The 14,091-nt window shown below is 40.6% G+C and overlaps 1 protein-coding gene across 3 annotated transcripts; it reads left to right on the plus strand.

The window, feature by feature from the left end:
• Positions 1 to 13: 13 nt before the first annotated feature.
• Positions 14 to 12,344, plus strand: LOC119723014 (rac GTPase-activating protein 1-like). 3 transcript variants are annotated; one of them, XM_038193484.1, is made up of 17 exons: positions 14 to 143; positions 1,020 to 1,161; positions 1,366 to 1,507; positions 1,689 to 1,749; positions 2,770 to 3,045; positions 3,496 to 3,579; positions 4,006 to 4,165; positions 4,276 to 4,454; positions 5,310 to 5,355; positions 5,528 to 5,682; positions 6,478 to 6,603; positions 7,129 to 7,346; positions 8,028 to 8,160; positions 8,477 to 8,612; positions 9,022 to 9,093; positions 10,525 to 10,651; positions 10,867 to 12,337. In XM_038193484.1, exons 2-17 carry the CDS (start codon positions 1,074 to 1,076, stop codon positions 10,934 to 10,936), a joined length of 2,073 nt encoding a protein of 690 aa, XP_038049412.1. In that variant the 5' UTR covers positions 14 to 143; positions 1,020 to 1,073; the 3' UTR covers positions 10,937 to 12,337. The 3 variants fall into 3 exon arrangements, with proteins under 3 accessions (XP_038049412.1, XP_038049414.1, XP_038049413.1); XM_038193485.1 differs by having other exon boundaries at positions 57 to 143; positions 1,024 to 1,161; positions 10,867 to 12,344; XM_038193486.1 differs by lacking the exon at positions 9,022 to 9,093.
• Positions 12,345 to 14,091: the final 1,747 nt, after the last annotated feature.

The following is a 14,091-nucleotide window of genomic DNA, read 5'->3' on the forward strand; positions in this document are numbered from 1 at the left end:
CGGAAGGTATCTAGGAGCATGCGCAGCAGCACGTGATTTCTGTTCCACAGCTGATTGGTCATGCGAACCGGAAGAGCATTTTGCGTTCTAAACTCAAAAACCGTTTTGTGCAAAAGATTTTGGTGAAAGTCGCGCGGACAAAGGTGAGGTTTTTGCAATATTCTTCCCTTGTATGAAACTTATTTTGAATATAGAATATAAGGAAACGTAATTTATGATATAGAATCAGTTAAGAAGTGTTTAAAGAAAGCCGAAATGTCTGAAAAGGCTCTCGAAACGGGGGATTTTTTTACAACACATTTCATATCGGATACATCTTTGTGTTGCCTGCCGTGTGTTGCTGCCTGAGTCAGTGAGTGGTGACTTTTTTTGTTGGCGCTGCTTCACTGCTCGGGAAGTCGGCATGGTCCGGGGGGGGGGGGGTCTCTGTATTTTAAAAAAAAAAATGTGAACCTTAGTTTTGTGAGTGTGTTGTATTGAAATTGTTTTTATCAATATCTACTTTGCTGTCGAAGATAAAATAGAAAAACTTCAAAAAGTCCAATTTGTCATGTTTGTTTGGTTTGAAATTGAATTGGCTTTTTTTTTGGGGGGGGGGAGTAACGTTTGGACTTTTTTTCCCGTTTTTTTAAAGAACTTTAACGGTAATACGGGCCATCTTGTTCACGGCAAAAAAGAACATGCGTTGCTACTAAATGCGAGCGTATTTTATTTGGCATAATCCGATTGCATGATGACTTGGATTTTTTTGGAACAATGGAAGTGCAAAAGTTTTTGATTGACTCGGTGCTCAGCAACGCACATTCTTCTTGCCCTGGGAACAAGATGGCACATATTTCTGTCATGACTGTGAAAGTATTGTGCTAGGCTACCATTGTGCCAAGCCGTAAACCATTAATATTTTATTAGATTTTGGTGTTAAATTAGAACCCAAGTAAATCTCAACAGTTTCAACAAAATATAATCAGCACTACAACTATTGCTAATGAGGCATACTTTTTATTGTGTTCTGTTTCAAGAAAGTTTTCATCACGTCGAAATTCAGGAAAAAAACGTAGTAAAACTTTGAGGCCATGAGTGGAGGGAGTAACAGATCGATAGTGGCAGCCTTTGACGAGATATGCCACTACCAGTCAGTGTTGAGCAAAGGCTGTGAACCAGGTACATGTATTTCTTTTTTCTTCTTGTTTTAGAGTTATTTTCTTTTAATGTAGGCCTATCAGAATCACAAGCCAGTATCTTGTTAGTTGAATATGCCATGTGGCCAGGGATCATGCCCAAAGTCACAATGCTGGAAACATTAGCAATGCTGCAAACCTAGGCTTCAGTAACTCCAGTTTCTGTCCTTTTTGTGTGCCTCCCTAGAATTCCTCAAGTTTACCAAGAACCAGGATTCATGTCGGCGCCAGTGGCTGACGGCCTCCCAGGAGCGGCTTCGCATGCAGGAGTTCGTCACCAAGATAACGGCCGAGAATAACGGGCTGAACACCAAGCTCAAACATGCTAGGTCTGTAGATCCGTTCTCCCTTTGACTTTTGACATTTGTCCTCCTTCAGTGACTTTAAAAAAACCCTTGAAAAGGAACTGTTTTTTCCAGCTTTGCTAAATTAAAATCTGGTGACGTGTTAAAGAATGATGCGTTGTTAAAATAAATTTTAATTTGTGGGTTTTTTTTCTTTTATTGACAGGAACCAAGTTGATATTGAATTGAAGAAACGGAAGAAGGCAGAGGGTAGATCAGAAGAACTGGTAAGTTTGCATGTTTCCAAATATGCCCCAAAAAACCATGAGTTTCTCATTTTTGTTAGATTAACCATATCCCCCAGGCCTCAATCCCCTCAATCCTCTAAAATCCTCCAAAATGTTGCACTTGTGTTCAAATGAAGGATACCCACTGCTCAATCCTTCAAAATCCTCCAACATCCCTGCCTCTCAATATGCGTTCAGCCTCAATCCTCCAAAATCCTCCTCTTCTTCATACACCATTCAGCCTCAATCCTCCAAAATCAACCGATTCTGAATGTCCACGTGCCCTCAATCCTCCACAAGCCTCTAAAATTGTATGTTGTATTCAGCCTCAGTCCTCCCAAATCCTCCAGAACCGCCCGTGGGACATTGGAGGCTCGAGGAGGGTTAGGATTAAAACTCTTAACATGCACTAAATTTGAAAATAATTTTCTGAGACTTGGCCTTAAAACCCTAACCCACCTCACTCCTCCAAAATCCTCCTGGCGGTTTTGGAGGATTCTAGAGGATTGAGGATGAATGGTGATTGAATCAAATGAGGATTCTGGAGGATTGAGGATGAATGGTGATTGAAGCACATGAGGACTTTGGAGGATTGAGGATGAACGGTGATTGAAGCACAAGAGGATTTTGGAGGATTGAGGATGAATGCATTTTGAGGCAGGACTATCTGATGATTGTGAAGGATTTGGCGTTGGTTATCCTTCATTTAAACACGAGTGCAAAATTTTGGGATGAGGAGGATTTTGGAGGATTGACGATGAATGCATTTTGAGGCAGGACTGTCTGACAATTTTGAAAAATTTAGGGCAGTTGCAAAATTTTGGAGGATTTTGGAGGATTGAGGATGGTTCTTAGCAAAAAGGGCCTAGGGGGTTAGGAATTTATAGTGTATATTCTATTTTTCATCTTCTTTCTACAAGAGGTGATTGTAAATAATCATTTTTGTTTGTTCGGAAAAAAATGTACGATATTTGTTTTGAGTTGGTTTTTTTTGTGTTTTTTTTGGGGCAAACCAAATAGGACCAACAAATCATGCTGATCCGGGAGCTACTTGCCGACAACAAGATGAACGAGCTATCAGAGAAGGACCGCGAAAGCCTAGCCTTCCTGAAAAGCGAGCAGCAACAGCAGAACGGCGGCACGCCCACCTGCCACCGGCTCTCGGCCGTCCACGAGCGCTCAGCGGACCTGCTGTCGCCCTCGGATGTCAGCTACGACCACACGGAGGACGACCTGGACGTGTCCTACCTGCGGGGCGGGAAGTCGTGGAAGCGGGCCGGCGGTGGCTCAAAGAAGGTTGGAGCTCCTTTTTTCCATATTTGGTTTAGTTTGGATGAATTTTTTTTCACTGGAGGCTAGACCCGTCTTTCCTCAACAGGGGAAGGAAGTTAATTTAAGATGCAAAATATAAAGTTTCCTTTCGTAAATGATGTATTTTTTATGTTCCTTTAAGTACCTATAGGAATTAGGGACTGTCCAAACATATTTTGCAGTAATAGGAATTATGTATCGTTACGTGTTTGAGTTGTACATTCTTCTGATATTCGATGATTTTGAAAAGATGTTAATGAATTGACCGTAAATTTAAATAAAATAATTTCCATTACTTTCCGTTGGCCAAAAGGTTACGCCATTTGAACATTCCTTAGACATGTAGACAAAATTGTTTGTTTTCCTTGTTTTGCCTTCTTTTTTTCCTCCCTTTTCTCATATCTTCAAATTTTTCTCCATTTCCTCACACTTCAGAGACCGAGCGCACCCCCACTCGAGGAAGACACACCTCCCAAGAAAGCGAAGACGCAGTATATGACTAGTCCCCAGAACAAAGTGGTAAGTTAGACGTCAACAAACACAGAATCAAAGACATACAGCTGAATGTATGGAACTGATAAGCTCAGAAAATATGCTTCTCACTGAAAAATGTCGCCTGGCAAAAAAAAAGTAACCAGAAAATATTGTGTGAAGTATATAATTGCTGTTGATTTTTGCTCGATACATCTAGGATTTTGCATATAATTTTGCACACAAAAAATGTGCTTTCCAGAAAAATAACTCTTTGAGTGAAACAATTATACAAGAAATTAAAAAAGTCTAGCTTGCCCGGTTGAGCTAAACCCACAAGTCTCATTTTAGGGAAATGTTTATACTCAGTGACCCCATCAGAGAATTAAAAAGGGCTGGTCATGTCAAGCAAAAAAAACTAGAAAGTGAAATGTTGTAATTTGGGCTGTGTTACATTGTTGCCTCTCGTTCCAGGACACCTCAGTTGTCACGACGACCGTCACCGTGCCAGCCGACGGACCAATCACAGCGGCCACGCACGTAGAAACGATACCGCGATTGGAGAAGAGCTTCTCCCGGCCGCCGGGGCCCAAGAACCGCAAGAGACCCTCACGGGAACTACTCAAGAGCGGAGGTTGGTTTTTCTTATATTTGCCATGCACTTTTGTAAACAATCGTGACTTTTGCAGTGAGATTGCAGTCTGTGATTTCACTGTGGAATTGTGGCTGACTTTTCCCTTTCAGATCATAACGTCTCTGACGATTCTTTCTGGAGTGCCCCTGAGAACCAGCACCTGAAGGCCGCGCTGAACGCCGGCAACGTGGGCAATCGACAGAGAGAGCAGCCAAGCAAACCGGCCAAGCCGGTCCGCCAACACTCCTTCTGCACCAAGACAGTGCTCAAACCAGAATCCTGCAAACCGGTCAGTTGAGAAAAAAAATTCCATCCCTTCTTCAATTTCAGCCGTCAAATTCCTTCAGTCTCTTCACTTGCGTAGGATGTTGAAGAGGGAGGCATCTATCGGGCATGCAACTTTTCCTCAGATCAGCTGATTTCCTCGTTTTTGACTTCACGTTGATGCCATTGAAAATTGATAAACACAGTATAAAGTCTTGTCAAGCTAGAAATTCCCTCTGTTGGTTTTGTGTTTTCTTCCCAGTTGCATGCCTTATCCATGAAATAACTAATGTGAAATGACTAGCACCCCTTGAGCAAAGATATTCACAAATTGGGGTACCGTCAACATAGGGCTGGATAGCTCAGTTGGCAGATGTCACAGGTTCAAACCCAGCTCCAGTCCATTTCTTTGTTCAACTTTGAAAAAATGAGTTTCAGTTAAAAAAAAACAGAATTACTTTTATGTGAGAAAATTATGCGAAAAGTCGCCAAAATTTTAGGCTGAATTTCAAGACGTAACAAATCTTTCACTTTCGTCAGCTTTTTTTTTTACGACTTAAATCTTGTTTCCTTTGATCCAGTTTCAAATTATAGAACTTTTGATTGTAATTTTCCTTGACACCATTAGTTGAGAGAAATTAGTCTTCAGTGCGGCAATATTGTAATCTAAAAAGAGACATGCTTTAGTGGTTTCATGGGGGGTTACACCCTGTGGTTTGGGCTTATTTGCATTTTTGTGAATGAAGGAATGAACCATTTTCTTCAAAGAATGAAGCATTTTCTTAGTGACAATAATACTAGGTGAGTCTTGACGATGAGGACAAAATATGATTTAGTTTTGACATTGTGCAATTTTCCTTCTTTTTCCCCCTCCTTGCAGTGCGGGAAGAGAATCAAGTTTGGAAAATATGCACTGAAATGCAAGGGTGAGTTCTTTTCAATTTTTCCTTCTTTCGTTTTTTTGAATGTATGTGATCAACAAGAATCTTCCGAAAATAATCTTCTAAACAACATTATGACCATTAACCCATTATTTTAGAGCAAGTGTTTTTTTTGTATTTAGCAAATTTCGGATTTGTCCTGGGTTGTCTGTTGTAGATTGCCGCATTGTCTGTCATCCCGACTGCCAGGACTCGGCCCCACTCCCCTGCCAGCCCGTGACCATGACGCCCACCAAGAGCCGACCCTACGGACCTAACACCCAGCTGGCTGACGTCGCCCCTACCACCTCCCCCATGGTCCCTGCACTGGTCGTAAGTCCATTTTGAGAAAACAATAAAAAAACAAACATGCACAACCTTTTGATCCGGAAACACGATTTTGTCTATTGCACTTTTTATTTCAAAAATATCGGTCAATTGACTGATCGTCGGAAATCACCTACATTTCTTGATTTTTGCCACATGACAACAAGCCAGAGGGAATTATTTCACAGGGTGTTTAGTACCAGTACAATCTTTAATCCAAGTAAGTAGGTTACTTTGGGATAAATGCTAAATGATCCTATATGCCTTCGATGTGAAATTTACACATCATGAGCAAACCAAACTGCCTTGCTTACACATAAATGTGAACTGTGTTAAGGCCAAAAAACAAAACAAGTCGGTCGCTGGTCAGTGCGCGCGTCGATTTTAATCATGCGCGTCAATTTTTTTTTTTCCCAAATGTTCCGCGGTAGCTCCATCAGCGCCCTCTATTTCCGCACCTCAATTTTTTTTACCAAAGAGCTCCAAGGAATGGGAAATTGCACCAAGGCAAATGATCAAAAGCACCAAGGCAAATTATGGAGGACACCAGTGTACATGAGGACACCAAAAAAGCAAAATAGTACCCCACCTTGTCTGTACAGTCCAAGCTTGAAGAAAAGAAAAAAGCCGCGTGGCCACGTCAATTCCGGAACTTTGGTCTGACCAGAGACCGAATATTTATTTTTTTGGGCCTAACCTGCAGAATTTTCTTCCGTAGTAAGCGAAAATTCTTCGCTTGCGGTGAGCAGATCCATAAAATTTGGCCAATGCCCTAAGGTTGTGATTCTTGTAACTTAACAGATCCAGTGCATCGCTGAGGTTGAGAGGCGAGGCATGAGCGAGGAAGGACTGTATCGTCTGTCCGGCTCAGAGCGAAGCATCAAAGAGTTGAAGGAGAGAGCAATGCTGGGCAAAGACCTGCACCTGGTGAGTCAACCAGGGCCATTTTTTTTTTTTTCAAGACGCGGCTTGACAAAAGAATATTGCTTAACCACTTCGCGCCGGGATTATTTTGACATTGAGCGGACCCAGGCGCAGGATTGTTTTTCACGAACCTCGATGTCAGACGGGTTCGGGCCGTCATCTGCGGGTAGCACACCCTGATATTTCTGGCCTTGCTCGTTGCGTGAATAACGCTAACCTTTGCATGTACACACGTCATCCGACGTGAAATATGGAACCACCCTGCGAGAGCCAAATTATTGTATGGCAGTGACTAAACATTGGGTATTTTTGGAGAGGGAGGGTTTGATGTCTCTTCAAACATGTCAAACATGATTAACTTTTAAGTTGCTAGGAAAATGGCAATAGAAAGAAAACCAAATCTACTTTTCGAGGCGAAAGTCGACAATAGCACGGGTAACACATGTTTAAACAACATAATCAGTTACAAGAATAATGAAGGTTATTTATTTTATTTTATTTGTTCCAATTTTTTTTCATCCCCTCAAGGACCGAACCCCAGACATCAACAACGTGACCGGCCTCCTCAAGGACTTCCTGCGCAACATCTCAGAGCCTCTCGTCACCTTCAAGCTCCACGAGACCTTCATGAGGGCGGCCAACCTGCCTGATCCAGACGACGCCATCACGTTCACCTATCAGGCCATCAGCGAGCTGCCCCTCCCCAACCGCGACACGCTGGCCTACATCATCCTTCACCTACAGAGGTTGGTCTCCTAAATTCGTGAAACAGCAAAAAAGTATTCACTGAAGTTTTGTTTTGGTATGGTTTGTTAAAGTTGGCATGACGAAGGCGTCCTATTGAACTTTTGTGTGTGCTTCCAACAGCTTCAAAACTTAAATTCCATCAATGGAGTTCCCGCTTGAAAAAGTTAGCAGAATTTCTGGAGCAAAAAATCTACTAAAACTCTAAACTTGTTTGGAGGAGATGAAGCATGGATGGACATTTAAAACTTTAAAAGTAAAACTCCAACGCCGTCTGCTTTGTCCTATCTTAAAGATGACTGTCTATTTTCTTCACTGAATTCAATTTTTTTTTTCTCCCAACAAAATTTAACCTTTGAGTATTTTATTAAGCCAAAAAAAAAGCTTTTTCTTAATTTTGCGTCTGCAAACGCCTGAAAAAGGCTTTTAATTTGGGTTCCTAGGGAGAAGATTACAGAATCATCTTCAGGCACAAAGAGGCACACTGCTTCCATGTGGGTGACATGTGTAGAATGACATGTGTAGAATGACATGTGTAGAATGACATGTGATTGACATGCTATTGACATGTGATTGACATTGACATGTGATTGACATTGACATATGATTGACATGTGAATGACATGTGATTGACATGCGATTGACATGTGATTGACTTTTTTTTTTCCTTTTATTTCCCACAGGGTCTCTGAGAGCCCAGTCTGCAAGATGGGCGTAGTCAACCTGTCCCGGGTCTTCGGGCCCACCATCGTTGGCCATGCCGTGCCGGATCCGGAACCCTTACGGATGCTGAACGACACCAAACTCCAGCCAGCGGTAAGTCCCAAAATATTCTCTGTAAATCCCATTTTGATGTTATTGCAGTCTTTTTAACCCGTTACTCAAGTGAGCCTGGATGGTGATTGACATGTGGTTGACATGTGATCAACATGTGATTGTCACGTAATTGCCATGTGATTGAAATGTGATTGACATGCGATTGACATGTGGTTGACATGTGATTGACATGTGGTTGACATGTGATTGACATGTGATTGACTTGTGAAGACGTGACTTGAACTGTGACGTTATGATTGTAGACAACGTGCTAAAGAAACCCCTCAACGTTACACAAAATGAATCTTTCTTGTAGGTTGTGGATCGCCTGATATCGCTCCCCACCGATTTCTGGAAGGCGTTCGTCAACGTCGACACGGAGAACGCAGTGTCCGGTGACATGAACGTCATCCCCAACAGACACTTTGGCACCCCAGAGGCGCCATCAACAGGTTAGTACTGGCAGTCAAATCCTGCACTGATACAATCACGGTGAAGGTTTAGGACATAAAAAACACTACCTAAATCCACTAAAATCCATCTTCCGTATTTCTGGGATTTTAATTGCTTTAGTATGGCCCAGGTGCTTTGCACATTGTCCAAATTTCATTTTTATGTCCGGTTTTCGATTCTGTATTTTCATTGGCCGTCAACTATACGTGTCTATGAAAATGACTGTTCACCTCATATACACTGCATTGCAAATAAATTACCTCATATAAATCACCGAAAATTTTCTCCAGCTTCAAATCCCACCAACTTTTGGGAGCTAATGCTCGTCGTAGGTTATGTTAATTCACTATCGTGCATGCTTGTGTGTTTGTTTCACACACAATTTGTTGCTTTGTATTGTACTTTCAGCCGGGCACATTGGCATGCCGGGCTCACATCGGACGCCCGCCAGCGTGTACAAGAAAGACACCTTCAAGAAAAGTAGGGGCCGTGAAACGAAATACAAAGGGTCATCTCACACAAAAATACAAGAATGGAAAAAATTGATAAAAAAATCAAAAGGGTGTTAAAATACAGTAGTTAGTTTAAAAAAAAATTTTTTTTGTTATTATTAGTTTTTAACAAAAAATTGACCGAAAATTGTTCAGAATTTTGAAAACAGTCCAATAGTATATTGTAAATCATACTATGCATTTCAAAAAAAAGAAGAAGAAATGTAGATATGAAATGAAAAGTATTCAGGGATTCTCTGTACAACTCAAATTGTGAGCTGCTCCACTCAGAACGCATTTGCTTTTGCGTGAAGCAGTAGGGTCATTCCAGGCTCTCGCTCACAGTAAATCATACCCAATCATTTTCATTTGAGGGTTATTACATGATTACTGTTGATTATTTAAGGGCTTTTTTCCCTATCTGATTTCTTGTACATACTGAGATGACCTTGAAGAACCGTTTTTCCAATTCTCTTGCAGTTGCACTCTAGTAATTTAGAGCAAAGCTAATTCTGAGTTGTTTTGTTTTGTTTCTTTTGCTTTACTAATCTTTTCTTTTCCTCCATTTAGTTTGGTTTTTCTGTTACTTCTGTTATGTTTGCATTGAAATTCTTCAACTGCAGTGAAATCTCGATAAGTCAAACTCTGATAACTCAAAACAACCGTTTAGTCAAACAAAGAATCCATTGCCTTCAGTAGTATAACAATGATATACATCCACCCTGCTTAACTCATAACTCTGCTGAAGTCAAATTTTGAACCTGTTCCCTTGAGGTTTGACTCATCAAGGTTTCACTGTAGACTTCATTGTTCAGATAAATCATGCTGGGGTTCACCACTTTCCCCCGTTTTCTTATTTTACTCATGCTTTTAGAACATCTTATCACCATATGTTTCTGTTTACTGTTTAGCACTGTCAGCAATTTCTAAAGCACCAGACCAACATTTTAAAAAAAAATTATGGGTGAATCTTTCTTAAGGTGAACCAATGTTAGAACTGATTTGTTTGGCTTACATAGCAATGACAATGTTCTAATCCAGCTGCTAGGTGCATGTTGTGTCCTTGGGCAAGCCACTTTACTCCCACCAACCTCTCCCTACCCAGGGGCATAAATGGTTACCACGATCAGCTGGGGAGTAAGCTGTGGTGGACTGGCATCCCATCCAACTAAAGTGTTTTTTTAACACCCACAGCCATATTGTGTTTGAGATCAGATCTTGGCTGATGATCGAGAATTCCCCCCCCCCCCCAAACAAAAAAAATGTATTCAGCTGCTGAATTTCAAATCAGCAGTGAAACCAAGGGCCCGAGTTCTATGTTTTTGCACTGAGGATTTTTAAGAAATAGAAAATGTCCCGCTAGGACGCTAATTTGAAATTTGTCAAAACTTTTCTTTCTTTCTTTTGTCTCCATTTGCAGATGGCAGTAGTCGTTTTGGCCCAGTCCACACCCCCCAGACCCAGGGTAAGATGGGCAAGAAGACCCCCTCCAGTTCCTCCATCAGCAAGGCCAGGTCTATCTTCTCCAAGACTCCCCTCACCCCAAGGTAAACATTCCACACCGCTGTCTTTCGAAAACCCAGGTTTTTGTAATCACTTGTGACTTAATTGCCCTATCGCCGTTTGCGAGTTAGCCACACCCCTTAGACAACCCTATGGAATTTGTATATTGTGTAATTGGACAGTATTTCACAAGCTGCGTTTTTTTTGTTTTTTTTTCTTATTTACGAGAACCGTTTTGCAACTTTATTTTTGTTTACAGATTTGGCAGCAAGTCAGAGAACACGGTCAAGAAGACATCCCATTTCTTCGCATCACCAACACTGAGATAGGAAAAATGACTACCTCAGGTAAAAATAAAAGAGTAATCCAAATTACAGCGTAATATGCTTCCGTCTTTTTCCATCGGACGCCATCTTTGTCCGGTTTCCAGACTCTGTAATGAAGATCTGCGTGGTGATGGCTGTGGGTGCCAGGCTGAGTTTTTTTTTCACACAAGTCACATTGACTTCTTTGCGCTTGCACCCAAATGTAGATGTATGAATTTCCACGGAATGTTGAAAACCTTAAATACAGTACCGTAAATATGGCAAATTCTTTAAGCGTACCTTGAAGAACTTCGATTGTTCAGGAATGAATTTAGGCTCCAGTATTCCTTCCTTTTTAGGTTTGATTCAGTCATAAGCAAATCTGTTAATTTCTTTAGTAAAATATTATTATTATTTGTTTTGTATACAGGGAAGCAAAGTAAGAAATGCCAGAACCAGTAAACAATTTTTGAACATGTTTGTGTTTCTTTTGGGTTTTTTTGGGGGGGGGGGGGGGGGTTGGGGGTTGGGGAGAGTCAACTGATTTCACAGACTTGTCACCAATTTAAGTGACAACTTCATGTCTCTCTATAAATGGTGAAGTCCTATCAAAAGTAAATGTAGTTTTTTTTTTATCACATTCAAGCCTGCAGAGAATTGCTGGTCGTAAGCATAAATTGTTCAAGTGTTATGTTAATGTTTGATTACACTTTATTTTTTTTTTAAGTTGGGCGTTTTCCCTTGTTTGGGAGTATTTGCCAAGTTTCCATTCTAAATCGCGATCAGGCAACGGTTGCTCATAGTCTGGTGATTTCAAAGTTTAAAATGCGCCCAGCACGCGAACAAGTCGGTTCACCAGACATTCAAATTGATCCCTCAAATGATTTAGGCCAGTTGCAAACAGCAAACAGTTGTAGTGTGGTGTAAATAGCTTTTTTAAACGTAGTGGTAACTTTTCCAATTTCTGCTTCCAGTTGCGATGTTCAGAAAAAGGGATCGAGAAATATTGAGTAACTTTGTGGCGAAGAATGAAAGATTATCGTTGGATTCGAGATAACGTCATTCAAACTAACTGTAAATAGTAGTAAAATTAAGTCCTTACTTTGTATATACATTTAACAAGGGGTCATCAACATTTTTTTACACCGTTAAGCTTCATGTATATGTAAAGTGCAGAATAGATTTCCCACCCGATTCTTAAAATGGGGAAAAATGTTTTGTGCATTGAACGTCAACGGGCATTCAAATTTCAGGTTGTAATTCAGGGGGTTAAACGGAATGTTGTATAAAGCATTAGCTTTAGGGCTTTTTAGATCGGAGACAAAGTTTGGGGGTACAGTATATTGTCGGCAAAAAAAATGTGTATGCTTGTTTTTATGATTTATTAGTTTTTGCATGAATAAACGTCTTTAGGATTTAAATGAATACGTTCTTTCTTTTGTGTTTTGATTTTTGTCTTCTTTTCTGTTGTTTGTGTTTTTGTTTTGTTTTTTGTTGGGTTTTGTGTCAACTAAACAAAGTTTTGGGAGACGGGAACAAATAACAAGTCCTATATTCTGTATGACTGTAGACCAGTGACCGTGCACACCAGAGGCAATCGTGGGGTACTCGTACAAAGGGACAAAGGGAACGGTACCCCACAAGTGAAATCTTTAGAAAAAGGGATAAAAGAACAATGCTCCTACCCCGAAACTCCCATCCGCTGGACGTCTGTATCCCCATGTGTTAAAGTTTCAGTTCAGTTTTTAAAAAAATGTATAACTTCTACATGCATGCTTTCGTGGAATTTGACGAAACTTGGATGCAGTGACCCTTGGGTGGGAAGACAATTACTTATCGGATTACTGAGGTCAAAGGTCATGTAGGGGTCATTAGAGGTCATTGTTCAAATATACTCCAAAAGTTTGCCTACAGAATTTGGATGTTTAGTGTAGCTTGAATGGAGTGAAACTTGGGTGGGGGTTCCTCAAGTCTTCTGAAATTGGAGGTCAAAGGTCATAAAGGGGTCATTTGAGGTCATTAAAAAATGCACAAATACATGCGTTGACTTTTTTTAAGAATACAAAACATAATAGGGATCGACCGCGGAAAAAGGCGACGCATGCGGTCCGTGGACCACTTTTTTCCCCCCTATCCATGTGTGGGATATTTTTCATTCCACATTCCTCTCGTTTCTTTCCGAATAGTAAAATAACTACCAGTTTGATATTACCCTCAGAAGCCCCAAATTTTATTTGAAATCTTAGGTTGCTACCATCTGTTGTAAATTCTTTTTTGGGGGGGGGGGGGGTGATTAAATTTTAACGAACTCCACAAACATAAAAACACGGCCTACTCAGTTTTTAAAATATCTACTTGCTACAGAATTTATTACAGCAATGTACATGTACAACTATTTTAACCTGTCTTACAAAGGCAACCGGTATTACAATAATGTATTCATCTATCAGGTTTTTCGAAACCCCGACTCCATCACAAAGCTTTGGCTCAATCGCTGGCTGCACAATCATATTGAGTCAAAGCTGGATGTGATGCGGAGGTTTCAAAAACATCTTACGTTTAAAAGAGTGCTGCTTGAATCGTACACGTGTGCCAACAAAGTGCCAAACTGCTTGAAATAAGGCTATGTAACAAATGGTACATTGAAACAATAACATAAAGAATATACATGTACTTGCACATTTTTTTCAGAAAATCACAATATTTTTTGTTACAGTCCAAGTTTTTCAATGGTTAGGAATTCAAATATGTAGTTTCCAGGATGCGAAAAAAAAAGAAAAAGAAGGAAGTTAAATGCTTTAAACAAGGGAATAAATGTGTGCTCTGGAGGTTTTTATCACTCTGTTTAAGACCACTTAGAGTCTGGGTGCTGATAATTACCCGAGCCGGAGGCGAGGGTAATTATCAGCACCCAGACTCTAAGTGGTCTTAAACAGAGTGATAAATACCGACGGAGCACATATTTATTCCCATTCATAAATACCTTTTCGGTAAGAAAAAATCATATAATTCGTTCAGAAATCCCGATTTTGTTCAACAAATTCACTTTATGCTTTTTGAAACATCCCTCTTGCAAAATAATGGAGTGTTCAGCTGGCGAGTAAGATGTAAACAACCCTTTTATGGAGATTGACGCGTGCGTATCATGTTCTGCGCGATGTCGCACAGAACGTACCTGG

This window comes from Patiria miniata, unplaced genomic scaffold, assembly GCF_015706575.1.
Source record: "Patiria miniata isolate m_02_andy unplaced genomic scaffold, ASM1570657v1 HiC_scaffold_16, whole genome shotgun sequence".
Taxonomy (NCBI): domain Eukaryota; kingdom Metazoa; phylum Echinodermata; class Asteroidea; order Valvatida; family Asterinidae; genus Patiria; species Patiria miniata.

Coding starts and splice junctions, on each gene's coding strand:
- LOC119723014 (XM_038193484.1), top strand. CDS start 1,074: ATGAGTGGAGGGAGTAACAGATCGATAGTGGCAGCCTTTGACGAGATA. Junction 3,580..4,005: donor CTAGTCCCCAGAACAAAGTG/GTAAGTTAGACG, acceptor CTCTCGTTCCAG/GACACCTCAGTTGTCACGAC. Junction 4,455..5,309: donor AACCAGAATCCTGCAAACCG/GTCAGTTGAGAA, acceptor CCCTCCTTGCAG/TGCGGGAAGAGAATCAAGTT.